Source organism: Entelurus aequoreus, linkage group LG15 (genome assembly GCF_033978785.1).
Source record: "Entelurus aequoreus isolate RoL-2023_Sb linkage group LG15, RoL_Eaeq_v1.1, whole genome shotgun sequence".
NCBI classification, from domain to species: domain Eukaryota; kingdom Metazoa; phylum Chordata; class Actinopteri; order Syngnathiformes; family Syngnathidae; genus Entelurus; species Entelurus aequoreus.
The window spans coordinates 39,740,554-39,753,766 of record NC_084745.1 but is presented as its reverse complement, the minus strand read 5'-3'; the positions used below and the strand labels follow the sequence as shown (position 1 = coordinate 39,753,766).

Sequence of the window (13,213 nt, the reverse complement as noted above, 5' to 3'; positions counted from 1 at the left end):
AAAAAAAAAAAAAAAAAAAAAATCCTTTACACACTTATGTCGCTTGTTGATGCAGTACAGCCTGAGGGATCGAAGGTCACGGGCTTAGCTGCTTACGTGCAGTGATTTCTCCAGATTCTCTGAACTCTTTGATAATATTACGGACCGTAGATGGTGAAATCCCTAAATTCCTTGCAATAGCTGGTTGAGAAAGGTTTTTCTTAAACTGTTCAACAATTTGCTCACGCATTTGTTGACAAAGTGGTGACCCTCGCCCCATCCTTGTTTGTGAATGACTGAGCATTTCATGGAATCTACTTTTATACCCAATCATGGCACCCACCTGTTCCCAATTTGCCTGTTCACCTGTGGGATGTTCCAAATAACTGTTTGATGAGCATTCCTCAACGTTATCAGTATTTATTGCCACCTTTCCCAACTTCTTTGTCACGTGTTGCTGGCATCAAATTCTAAAGTCAATGATTATTTGCACAAAAAAAAAAAGTTTATCAGTTTGAACATCAAAAATGTTGTCTTTGTAGCATATTCAACTGAATATGGGTTGAAAATGATTTGCAAATAATTGTATTCCGTTTATATTTACATCTAACACAATTTCCCAACTCATATGGAAACGGGGTTTGTACAAGTTTGGAATGATACATTTAATATGTAAGTTAGTGATATTGAAATGTCTTATCTACAGTATTGTACTTAAAAACAACATCATGTCTTATCTACAGTATTGTACTTAAAAACATAACATCATGTCTTTTCAAAGCATCTTTCTGCTGAAAAATGTTGAGTGGATTAACTGGAGAAACAGCGCCCTATGCTGGATTCATAGATGCTGCACTTTTTTCATGCTGATAGCGCCAGCAAATCACTTTCTACTGAGGTTACCATAAAAAAAATGTATCACAAAAATATATCAAATACATATAATCTGGGAATATGCAGAAGAACAAATACCAAGCCATGATTAGGCTCTACTGTACTTCCATCAGCACACTTACAGTTAGTTGCTATAATGTGTACATTGTTATGATGGGGCATGGGTGTTTGTGGTCTGGACCCAAGGATGCAGAGATAGCAGGCAAAGTGCAGGTAAAATGTACAGGTGAAACTAAAACATATAGAACATCGTGCTAAAGTCCATTCAATACAGCTTCAAATGTGAAACTAATATGTGATATAAATACATTACATGCTAAGTGAGATACAGTATGTCAAGCCTGTATTTGTTATAATTTTGATGATCATGGCAGACAATTTTTGAAAACCTAAAATTTCAACTTTCATAAACCATAAGCAATAATCATCAAAAATATATATCAAAAAAAAAAAAGGCTTGAAATATTTTGAGTTGCATTTTATGAGCCATTGCCATTGTTAGGCCTATTTTAGGGGGGCTCAAGCCCCTTCTAAAATATTCTTAAGCCCCCCTAAATAATTTGGTGTTATATTTATTATTTTATTTTTTTACAAATACATGCCGACATATTCATTATAAAGTGGCCCGAATATGAGTTTAAATAAATAATCATATAACCTGTCATTATTCACCCAGTTTCCCCTCACTTCAAAGCGTAAGGTAGAGAGCCCCTTTCGTTTGTCGGTATCCAATCCATTCCACTTGTTCATATAGAAAATGCCCACATCACTCAAAATCCAGTCCGCATTTTCTCTGCGACCTTGCTTGCGGTCCTTGGACTTGTTCATATGGAAAATGCCCACATCACTCTTGTAGAATTTATATAATGTAATATGCATTAGCCTATTATCAAAATAATGAAAAAAACATCATTAAATATTTTTGTTTTATTCTATTGTTACTTTAAAAGCTGTTGTATTATTATAGGATGGCTTGTTAAACATTTCATAGGATTTTCAGAGGGAGGAAAAACCAAGACATTTAATATAAAATGTAAAATTACTAAATACATAAAAATAAAAATAAAAATAAATGGTTAAAAGCCATCGTCCCGGGGAGCATTTAATTTCGTCCCGTGCATTTTTTTAAATAATAATAATAACAATGAATAATTTCTAAGTCTTTGTTAGCCGTTTGTGAAGTTTTGTGCTCGTGCGCTACGTTCGCTCGCGTCCTGTGCATCTCCTGGGGGCTAAGCCCCCCCCTGTCCTTAAAAGCTAGTGACGCCCCTGTTATGAGCCTATGTCATATATTAATTCCACCTTGTATATTTAATTGCTGGAATAAACACACATTTGCACTATATTCAAATGTTTTTAGTCGCACCTGTAGTCGTTACCAAAAAAAAAGAAATACTGCAGAAAGCATTGGAAAGCTATGCAGCAAACAAAGCAATGATCCAGCCCAGTCCATAAAAAGCATCTCGATTGGCAACCAGGGGCAGGTGTGTCCTGATTGCCAATCATCCAGCGCTCAGACAAGATAGGTGGTGGAAGGCAAACAAGGAGTGGAAAACAAAAGTAAGAGCGCTGAACAGGAAATAAATACAAAAACTAATAATAATGTGAAAACTTTCATGACATACACTTGCATACTTGCCAACCTTGAGACCTCCAATATCGGGAGTGGGGGGCGTGGTTGGGGGCGGGGAGCGTGGTTAGGGGCGTGGTTAAGAGGAGAGTATATATACAGCTGTAACACTTGACTCCGAATGCATATGTTCTACTTCACTACTTTTCACTGCTAGTAGTTTGTCCTCAGCTGCCAAGTAAAAATGGCGACACGCGCCATTTTTGGTGTTCTAAGTGCAACATCTGGTACCGAGTGTACTGCGTTTAGCTGTACGTCTTCCAGTGTACTCTACAGACTTGTGTTTAAGAATTATTTCCACTATATCTAATGGAAAAATAACCACTGGTTAAAAAACACGGCGACTTACTTATACAGCAAGCAGGATGCTGTGGGACCCTGACGTTTGTAGTAGAGCGCGATGCCATCATCTCCGCCATGTTTGTCCCGCATAGAGTCCACGTCCAGTCTCCAGCCTTGGGTGTTGTACTGGTACACCTCAGAGCAGCTCACCTCCACCTGCAGACGTGGGCTCAGCACGCGTTCTACCTTCTGCTCCACCGTGTGTTCACACCAGTGTCTGTAGCAAGAAAAGTCATCAAATTCATATTTGTGTAACACAGTCATTCTTGAACTCTGTGTGTGTGTGTGTGTGTGTGTGTGTGTGTGTGTGTGTGTGTGTGTGTGTGTGTGTGTGTGCGTGTGTGTGTGTGTGTGTGTGTGTGTGTGTGTGTGTGTGTGTGTGTGTGTGTGTGTGTGTGTGTGAAAATATATTATTTAAATTAAATTACATTTTATTTTTCAGTATCAAATGGTTCAAGTCAGTCAAAAAATGTTTACAATTTAAATAGGGATTTCATTTTTTATTTTATTTTTTCAGGCAAATTGATGCACTTTAAATATTTTCTGTTACAGAAAAAAACACGGCGTTAATAAAGTAACAGTATTCTTTGTTGTAAGTTGATCTATATTTCTTTATTTTTAAGTTGTCTTTAACTTATACAAATTTTGTAGACAAATGATACTATTTGTAGAGAGTGGGGGAGGGGGGGGGGGGGACGCAATATGTTAATTTTGTTCCTTGCGGGGGCGTGACAGAAAATATTTGAGAATCACTGAGAAAATGCATGGACGGATGAGTGTAACACATGAGTAGTAAAATATGTTTAATGTTTTTCAAATGTATTTATTTCGCCAAACTCCCAATCCTGCATCTTGATTTCATTTCCCTTCGTATTTATTGGAGATGATGATGTGGTTTTATTTTGTTAATTTATTTATTTTCGTCACGTTACTGAGCTCTTAATTTGAAGGTCAAAGGATATTGCGTCTCCGCCAGTCAGTCAGTCCGCTTTCCACCTGCCAGAGAGGTACGTGTGTGGGAGCAACGGAAGTTGCAAAGTTATTTTTCGGGGTTAAAATGACCGTTTTATACAAATAATGCTGACGTGGTGATGATAAGAATGTTTAGTTGTCCTGTTTCATGTTATGTAGTGTAGTCATGGGGGCGTTTTGGGTGAGGGAAAAGCAAGCCAACTATCAAGCTAGCCTCCACGTTTCTCTTTCCTCGTGAGTGTGCGCGTACGTGCGCGCGCGCCAATCCATCATTCTGTCCTGTGTACTGAAAGTGCATTGTTTTCATGACAGGCTTGTTTGGCTGGAAGGAGCACACGCACGTCTTCACTTGTGATCATACCACACTGCAGGTATGTGTCTGGTTGTTTTAATCTCTAAGATGTTTTATTTCATTAAATGAATGACGTTTTGGTTATTTAATATTATCCATTCATCCATTTTCTACCACTTATTCCCTTCGGGGTCGCGGGGGGCGCTGGAGCAGACAACATTCACACTCACATTCACACACTAGGGCCCATTTAGTGTTGCCAATCAACCTATCCCCAGGTGCATGTTTTTGGAGGTGGGAGGAAGCCGGAGTACCCGGAGGGAACCCACGCAGTCACGGGGAGAACATGCATACTCCACACAGAAAGATCCCGAGCCCGGGATTGAACTCAGGACCTTCGTATTGTGAGGCAGACACACTAACGCCTCTTCCACCATGCTGCCTATTTAATATTTAATTTATTTTAATTGAATTTCTTTATTCTATTTAATATTATATTGTATTTTAGTAAATTTTGTTTTGTATCGTATTCCACTTGAAGAGTGTCAGTCACATTTGCTGTTAATTTTTATATTTGTTAAATTTCAACATATCCAGTCAGTCTGCTTTCCACCTAAATGAGCCTGGGCAGTGGAAACGGCTGCTGAACGAAACCGCCACAGAAAAGCACCGCCATCAATCCCCACCGCCGTTCTGTGTCCGTCGTGCAGAAAAATAGCGCAGACTTTTACGAGATCTTGCAAATCCACGCACAATCGCGTGATGAGGGAAGTTGTACAAAAGCGAACCACAAATACTTTATTCTGTCCTTCCAGAGGAGCAGAAGCAAAAAAACTTGGTCCTGCCATTAAAAAAAAATGCTGGTGCTGAATGGCAGCACCGATGAAAGTTTTGCCTTGATAATAGGGCTGTGCGATATCGACGAAAAAGTATATCTCGATATATTTTTACTTAAACTCGATATATATCTCAATATATTTTCCGGTGAAAATATACATATAAAGATATTAATTTTTGAGCGATATTCAGTGAAATTGAAGTGAATGACAACTGTGCTGAAAACAGTCAGTGTCACTTTCATTAACCCAGTTAGTCAAGATGGGTATTAACAGCACAGAAAATAAACTGTTTAAGTAGCACAGAATTACATAACATAAATTAAATGATCTATCTATGATCTTTCTCACTTCAGCATACATTTTTGGCATCATTTCTCGTGCGAAATATGCCCGGCTTGGCAACTCGAGAACAGTTTTGATTTGGGCTTACATGGTAAACAACTCAAATGAATGTTTTATCCAGACGCATACATTTGCCAAGTAGACGCGTTGTGGGTTTCCTGGACGTCGTCTACGTCACCAAAAGAAAAATCTAAGGAAGAGAATCCCTCAGCCATCTTCCACTAGTTTTTTTAATATATAAATCGCCCGCTTGAAAATTCCCTCTTCTCTTCTACGACTCTCTCGTCGTCATTTGGGATGTCTGTTGTGATTTCCCTTCCTGGTTCCATGACCCGCACTATCTTGCCTCTGATTGGCCTAATCTCAACCAATTGTAACTCATCATAGTAAACAAACAACCAACCAATCATGGATTTTCTTATACGTGCAAGCACGTCTTGGAAGGAGGAAGGGGAGGAGTTTAGTAGCCCATGAGAGGGAGTGAGGAGCGGGGGAGAACAAGGAACACAACAGATAAGCGATGATTGGTCATTTTAACGTGAAATAAATTATATCGATATTACGATTTATATAGCCCAGCCCTACTTCATGTACGCCGCCGCCCATTAGGACCGTTCAAAGTAAAATACGATCCACTTTTAAAATGTAGTATTTTATTTTGAAACTAAACCAGATCATTTATTTTGTGTTTGTGCATGACTTCCTGTCCAACACAAGCGGATTTTAGCTAAATTGAACGGATTTGTTGTGGTGTCCGACAAATATAGAAGCTCTGCGTATATTTAGCGCTGGAAAGTGTGGTAAAACTGACATATTGACTTGAATAAAAAGGGAAAGAGTCCGCCACCGTGCGGGTGCCATTTCAAAGCCATTTCGTATGCAGTGGAAATTTTGTAGTGAGAGGTTGCATGGCTGTGATGGAGCTCACACACGTCTTCACTTGTGATCATACCGCACTGCAGGAATAAACCTGTGTTCCAAAATCCCATCTGTGTACCTCGTCACTATCACCGCGCACAACAGAACACACCGCCGTGAAGTCGGGACGAGCAGACGCCCCGGCTACATCTGCACCCAGCAGTTATACATGAAATATTAGTCTGTTCTAGTGTTGTCCCGATACCAATATTTTGGTACCAGTACCAAAATGTTTTTCGGTACTTTTCTATACTTTTCTAAATAAGGGGGACCACAAAAAATTGCATTATTGGCTTTATTTTAAACAAAAAATCTTACGGTTCATTGAACATATGTTTATTATTGCAAGTTTGTCCTTAAATAAAATAGTGAACATACAAGACAACTTGTCTTTTAGTAGTAAGTAAGCAAACAAAGGCTCCTAATTTAGCTGCTGACGTATGCAGTAACATATTGTGTCATTTTCCATTCCATTATTTTGTCAAACTTATTTAGGACAAGTGGTAGAAAATGAATTATTTATCTACTTGTTCATTTACTGTTAATATTTGCTTACTTTCTCTTTTAACATGTTCTATCTACACTTCTGTTAAAATGTAATAATCACTTATTCATCTGTTCTTTGGTACTCTACATTAGTTTTGAATGATACCACAAATTTGGATATCAATCCGATACCAAGGCGCTACAGGATCATACATTGGTCATATTCAAAGTCCTCATGTGTCTAGGGACGTATTTCCTGAGTTTATAAACATAACATGAACTTGAAAAAAGCGAAAAAAGATTTTGTGATGCTAAACCGGTACTTTTTAGAGGCAATTTAGTACCGAATATCATTCATTAGTATTGTGTTACTATACTAATACCGGTATACTGTACAACCCTAGTCTGTTCATGAGATATTCATCAAACCCTCCAAAATTCACGCAAATGCATCCATTTCCCAAAAATTATACACAGCCTTGCAACTTTGTTAAATCCCTGCAACTTCCTGTCATATTTTGGCCGATCAAAAAGCAGCGTTGACTGTATTGTCAATAAAATGACTCCCTACGACGTCCGTCTACTTACCCGTGACAATTGTCACAATGCGCCAAATCTCGCAAATTCAACCTGGCAACTTTGTCCAATCTCATAATTTCCTCGCATATTTTGGCCAATCATCGATATTGTGCATCTCACAAAAGTGAGTACACCCTTCAACCATCTTTTCTACTTGTTGGATATACTGTAGTAAAGAGCAGGGACCTTCAATGTTGTTCAGGCCAAGAACACCCAAACTAATGGAGCTGGGTTCCCCTATTTATCCATTCATCCATTTGCTACTGCTTGTCCCTTTTGGGGTCGAGGGGGGTGCTGGAGCCTATCTCAGCTGCAATCGGGCGGAAGGCGGGGTACACCCTGGACAAGTCGCCATCTCATCACAGTGCCCTATTTATATAACTTGTAAAAAAATTGTTTTATATTAAAGGCCTACTGAAATGAATTTTTTTTATTTAAACGGGGATAGCAGATCTATTCTATGTGTCATACTTGATCATTTCGCGATATTGCCATATTTTTGCTGAAAGGATTTAGTATAGAACAACGACGATAAAGATTGCAACTTTTGGTATCTGATAAAAAAAAGGCTTGCCCCTACCGGAAGTAGCGTTACGTAGTCAGTTGAACATATACGCAAAGTTCCCTATTGTTTACAATGATGGCCGCATGAAGTGAGAGAGATTCGGACCGAGAAAGCGACAATTTCCCCATTAATTTGAGCGAGGATGAAAGATTTGTGGATGAGTAAAGTGCAAGTGAAGGACTAGTGGGGAGTTGAAGCTATTCAGATAGGGAAGATGCTGTGAGAGCCGGGGGTGACCTGATATTCAGCTGGGAATGACTACAACAGTAAATAAACACAAGACATATATATACTCTATTAGCCACAACACAACCAGGCTTATATTTAATATGCCACAAATTAATCCTGCATAAAAACACCTGCGTGTTTGTTATGCTAGCTCCTAGCTCCTCTGCTAGCTCCTAGCTCCATAGAACACGCCAATACAATTCAAACACCTGATCAACACACACAATCACTCAGCCCAAAAGACCGTTAACCTAACCCAAGGTTCATAAAGCTTATATATTTTTAAAAAGTTACGTACGTGACGCGCACATACGGTCAAGCTATCAAATGTTTAGCAGCCAAGGCTGCATACTCACGGTACCTGATATTCAGCTGGGAATGACTACAACAGTAAATAAACACAAGACATATTAGTCACAACACAACCAGGCTTATATTTAATATGCCACAAATTAATCCTGCATAAAAACACCTGCATGTTTGTTATGCTAGCTCCTAGCTCCTATGCTAGCTCCTAGCTCCATAGAACACGCCAATACAATTCAAACACCTGATCAACACACACAATCACTCAGCCCAAAAGACCGTTCACCTAACCCAAGGTTCATAAAGCTTATATATTTTAAAAAAGTTACGTACATACGCAAAAAAAAGTTGCGCACATACGGTCAAGCGATCAAATGTTTAGAAGCCAAAGCTGCATACTCACAGTAGCACGTCTGCGTCTTTGTCATCCAAATCAAAGTAATCCTGGTAAGAGTCTGTGTTGTCCCAGTTCTCTACAGGCGTCTGTGTATCGAAGTCAAAAGTCCTCCTGGTTAGAGTCTCTGTTATCCGAGTTCTTCCATCTTGACTGCATCTTTCGGGAATGTAAACAAAGAAGCGCCGGCTGTGTACTGTTGTTGCTGACTACGTTCGAAAAATACGTCCATTTCGCACCGACAACTTTCTTCTTTGCTTGCTCAGCTTCCTTCTCCATAATGCAATGAACATGATTGCAACAGATTCACGAACACAGATGTCCAGAATACTGTGGAATTATGAAATGAAAACAGAGCTTTTTCGTATTGGCTTCAATGTGGAAGGCATACCCGTGTTCCCCGGTCTACGTCACGCGCATACGTCATCCTCAGAGGCGTTTCGAACCGGAAGTTTAGCGGCAAATTTAAAATGTCACTTTATAAGTTAACCCGGCCGTATTGGCATGTGTTATAATGTTAAGATTTCATCATTGATATATAAACTATCAGACTGCGTGGTCGGTAGTAGTGGGTTTCAGTAGGCCTTTAAACTAGTCATTGAGGTACCTTGTTATTGTACAAAACTAAGATATTCAGATAATAGCAGTAAAGCCGCTAATAATTAATTGGCAACTTGTACTCACATTGCTAGCTAGCAACTAGACGACTAATCGCTAGCATCAACTAGCCCGCTAATCCTTAGCTGACAACTAGTGTGCAAATCTAGGGCTGGGCGATATATCGAGTTTGTAAGATATATCACTATATTTTTAAACAAGATATGAATTAAGAAAATATTGTAATATCGATATAATTTATTTCACGTTAAAATGACCAAACACCGCTTATTTGTTGTGTTCCTCTTTCTTCCCGCTTCCCACTCCCTCTCAACACTCCATGGGATACTAAACCCCTCCCCTTCCTCCTTCCAAGACGTGCTTGCACTCTCACACCCACTGCACTGACCCACAACAACAACAACAACACACAAGCAAATATCCACTACGTAGCTTAACTACATTTCCCATTAGCTTAGCAGTAGCTTCGCTACTTTTAAATAAGTAGCGATTTCCATAGCTTAGCTATATTTAAACCCTAGTAGCGGTTAGCTAAGCTACATGCTACAAAAGAAGAAAGAGGGAGAAGACAAAGAGAGAAGCGGACTAGTGCAATTCCACGGGCAGGGGAAAAACTATACGGGAAACATCAATGATTATTGGTTGGTTGACGTATAAGAACATCCATGATTGGTTGGTTGTTTACTATGATGAGTCACGATTGGTTGAGATTAAGGCAAAACATTAGGGACAGGCCAATAAGAGGCAAGATAGGGCGGGTCATCGTACCAGGAAGGGAAATCACAACAGACATCCCAAATGACTACGAGACAGTCGTAGAAGAGAAGTTGGATTATTCAAGTGGGCGATTTATATATTAAAAAAACTAGTGGAAAATGGCAGAGGGATTCTCTTCCTTAGATTTTTCTTTTAGCGATGTAAACGACGTCCAGGAAACCCACAATGCGTCTTCTTGGCCACATTTGGACAAATGTATGCGTCTGGATAAAACATTCATTTGAGTTGTTTACCATGTAAGCCCAAATCAAAACTGTTCTCAAGTTGCAAATATTTCGCACGAGAATTGCTGCCAAAAATGTATGCTGAAGTGAGGAAGATCATACCCGCGCAATTAAGTCAAGTCACTAACTTGGCACTGACCACAATCGTACGTGTGTGACAGTCCATTACATCGTCGACTGGGAATTAAAAAGTGCCTGCCTGCAAATGTATTTTTTATCTGAGTTTGATGCATTTTGTATTATTTGCACAGCTATGTTATTTATTTTATGTAGAAATAATATTTTTCCATTTTATTTATGTTATGTAATTCTGTGCTACTTTAACAGTTTATTTTCTGTGCTGTTAATACCCATCTTGACTAACTGGGTTAATGAAAGTGCCACTGACTGTTTACAGTACAATTGTCATTCACTTCAATTTCACTGAATATCGCTCAAAAATGAATATCTTTATATGTATACTTTCACCGGAAAATATATCGAGATATATATCGAATATCGAGTTTAAGTAAAAATATATCGAGATATACTTTTTTGTCCATATCGCCCAGCCCTATGCAAACCACTAGCTGGGAACTAGAGCACTAATTGCTAGCAGGCAACTGGGGTACTAATCGTTAGGTGACAAGTGGCACGCTAATCGCTACCTGAGAACTACTCCGCAAATTGCTAACTGGCAACTAGAGCCTAAATCGTTAGATGGCAACTAGTGGGCTAATTGGTCGCTATCTTAAATGCTAACATGAACAAATTAATCTAATTGTTTTTTGTTTTTATTTTAAAACTGCAAGGTACAGTGAGTAAGATGTCAATGCCATGTTGTCTCAATGTTATCGTGTATTTAGAAATATTTAAACTTGTGGAAAAATAATATATATGAAAAAAGTCCAATAAACTAAATGTTTTACGGAGTCCCTGTTGAAGACCATTGCTTTAAATAGTCAGGGTACAGCTGGTGTCCAGTGTAATTTATATAGTAAAGTCCTTTAAAATTGTTTAATTATCTTCAACATAAATAATTTTTCACTGTAAAAGTAGTTTTTTCCCTCATGTGAAGGTGAATATATTTTGTATTTTCCTTGCAGTAATACACGTGTACTTTGTTGTGGCTGACTAAAGCATCTTTTGCACATTTTTGTGTGCTTTTCAGATGCTTTTCACAATCTTTTTGTTTTTTATATGTTTATTAATTACTTTTTCCTAATTAAATGTCTCTGTTATAATGACAGAGTTAAAATCACAATTCATTAATTGCAATTTTTGGGGAAGAACTTCAGACATCTCAAAAAAGGCCTGCAAGATTATGGGGGGACTGATAAATGTTAAGTTAAAGTTAAAGTACCAATGATTGTCACACACACAATAGGTGTGGTGAAATGTGTCCTCTGCATTTGACCCATCCCCTTGTTCACCCCCTGGGAGGTGAGGGAAGTAGTGGGCAGCGGCAGTGGCCACGCCCGGGAATAATTATTGGTGATTTAACCCCCAATTCCAACCCTTGATGCTGAGTGCCAAGCAGGGAGGTAATGGTTCCCATTTTTATAGTCTTTGGTATGACTCGGCCGGGGTTTGAACTCACAACATACCGATTTCAGGGCGGACACTCTAACCACAAATGTCTGTCAATGTTCAAACAGGTATTTTTTTTAAAGTAACGCATTAATTAGATTCCCTAGTTATTATTTACATTTATTAAAGAGTAATTCCATTAGTAATTAAATTACTTTTTATATATAAAATATATAAAAAGTAATTTTATATACGAACCCCGTTTCCATATGAGTTGGGAAATTGTGTTAGATGTAAATATAAACGGAATACAATGATTTGCTAATCATTTTCAGTTGAATATGCTACAAAGACAACATATTTGATGTTCAAACTGATAAACATTTTTTTTTTTTGCAAATAATCATTAACTTTATAATTTGATGCCAGCAACACGTGACAAAGAAGTTGGGAAAGGTGGCAATAAATACTGATAAAGTTGAGGAATTCTCATCAAACACTTATTTGGAACATCCCACAGGTGAACAGGCAAATTGGGAACAGGTGGGTGCCATGATTGGGTATAAAAGTAGATTCCATGAAATGCTCAGTCATTCACAAACAAGGATGGGGCGAGGGTCACCACTTTGTCAACAAATGCGTGAGCAAATTGTTGAACAGTTTAAGAAAAACCTTTCTCAACCAGCTATTGCAAGGAATTTAGGGATTTCACCATCTACGGTCCGTAATATCATCAAAGGGTTCAGAGAATCTGGAGAAATCACTGCACGTAAGCAGCTAAGCCCGTGACCTTCGATCCCTCAGGCTGTACTGCATCAACAAGCGACATCAGTGTGTAAAGGATATCACCACATGGGCTCAGGAACAGTTCAGAAACCCACTGTCAGTAACTACAGTTGGTCGCTACATCTGTAAGTCCAAGTTAAAACTCTCCTATGCAAGGTGAAAACCGTTTATCAACAACACCCAGAAACGCCGTCGGCTTCGCTGGGCCTGAGCTCATCTAAGATGGACTGATACAAAGTGGAAAAGTGTTCTGTGGTCTGACGAGTCCACATTTCAAATTGTTTTTGGAAACTGTGGATGTTGTGTCCTTCGGACCAAAGAGGAAAAGAACCATCCGGATTTTTATAGGCGCAAAGTTGAAAAGCCAGCATCCGTGATGGTATGGTGGTGTATTAGTGCCCAAGACATGGGTAACTTACACATCTGTGAAGGCACCATTAATGCTGAAAGGTACATACAGGTTTTGGAGCAACATATGTTGCCATCCAAGCAACGTTACCATGGACGCCCCTGCTTATTTCAGCAAGACAATG

General features: G+C 38.9%; 2 protein-coding genes across 6 annotated transcripts in view; one reads left to right on the top strand and one right to left on the bottom strand.

Moving 5' to 3' along the window:
* Window positions 1-13,213, top strand: part of aoc1 (amine oxidase copper containing 1) — a 51,637-nt gene that overhangs the window by 4,034 nt on the left and 34,390 nt on the right. For 2 of the 5 annotated variants that reach the window (XM_062021534.1, XM_062021535.1), the window contains exon 2: window positions 4,130-4,188. The gene's annotated coding sequence lies outside the window, so the exon portion shown is untranslated. Of the gene's footprint in view, window positions 1-3,770; window positions 3,853-3,943; window positions 4,052-4,129; window positions 4,189-13,213 lie in introns of those variants that run through there. The other 3 variants (XM_062021536.1, XM_062021533.1, XM_062021537.1) reach the window with 3 other exon arrangements.
* sspo (SCO-spondin) overlaps window positions 1-13,213 on the bottom strand; it is a 343,053-nt gene that overhangs the window by 318,370 nt on the left and 11,470 nt on the right. The window contains exon 3 of the mRNA XM_062021522.1: window positions 2,853-3,062. Within this exon, the coding sequence (XP_061877506.1) occupies window positions 2,853-3,062 (210 nt within the window). The remainder of the gene's footprint in view (window positions 1-2,852; window positions 3,063-13,213) is intronic.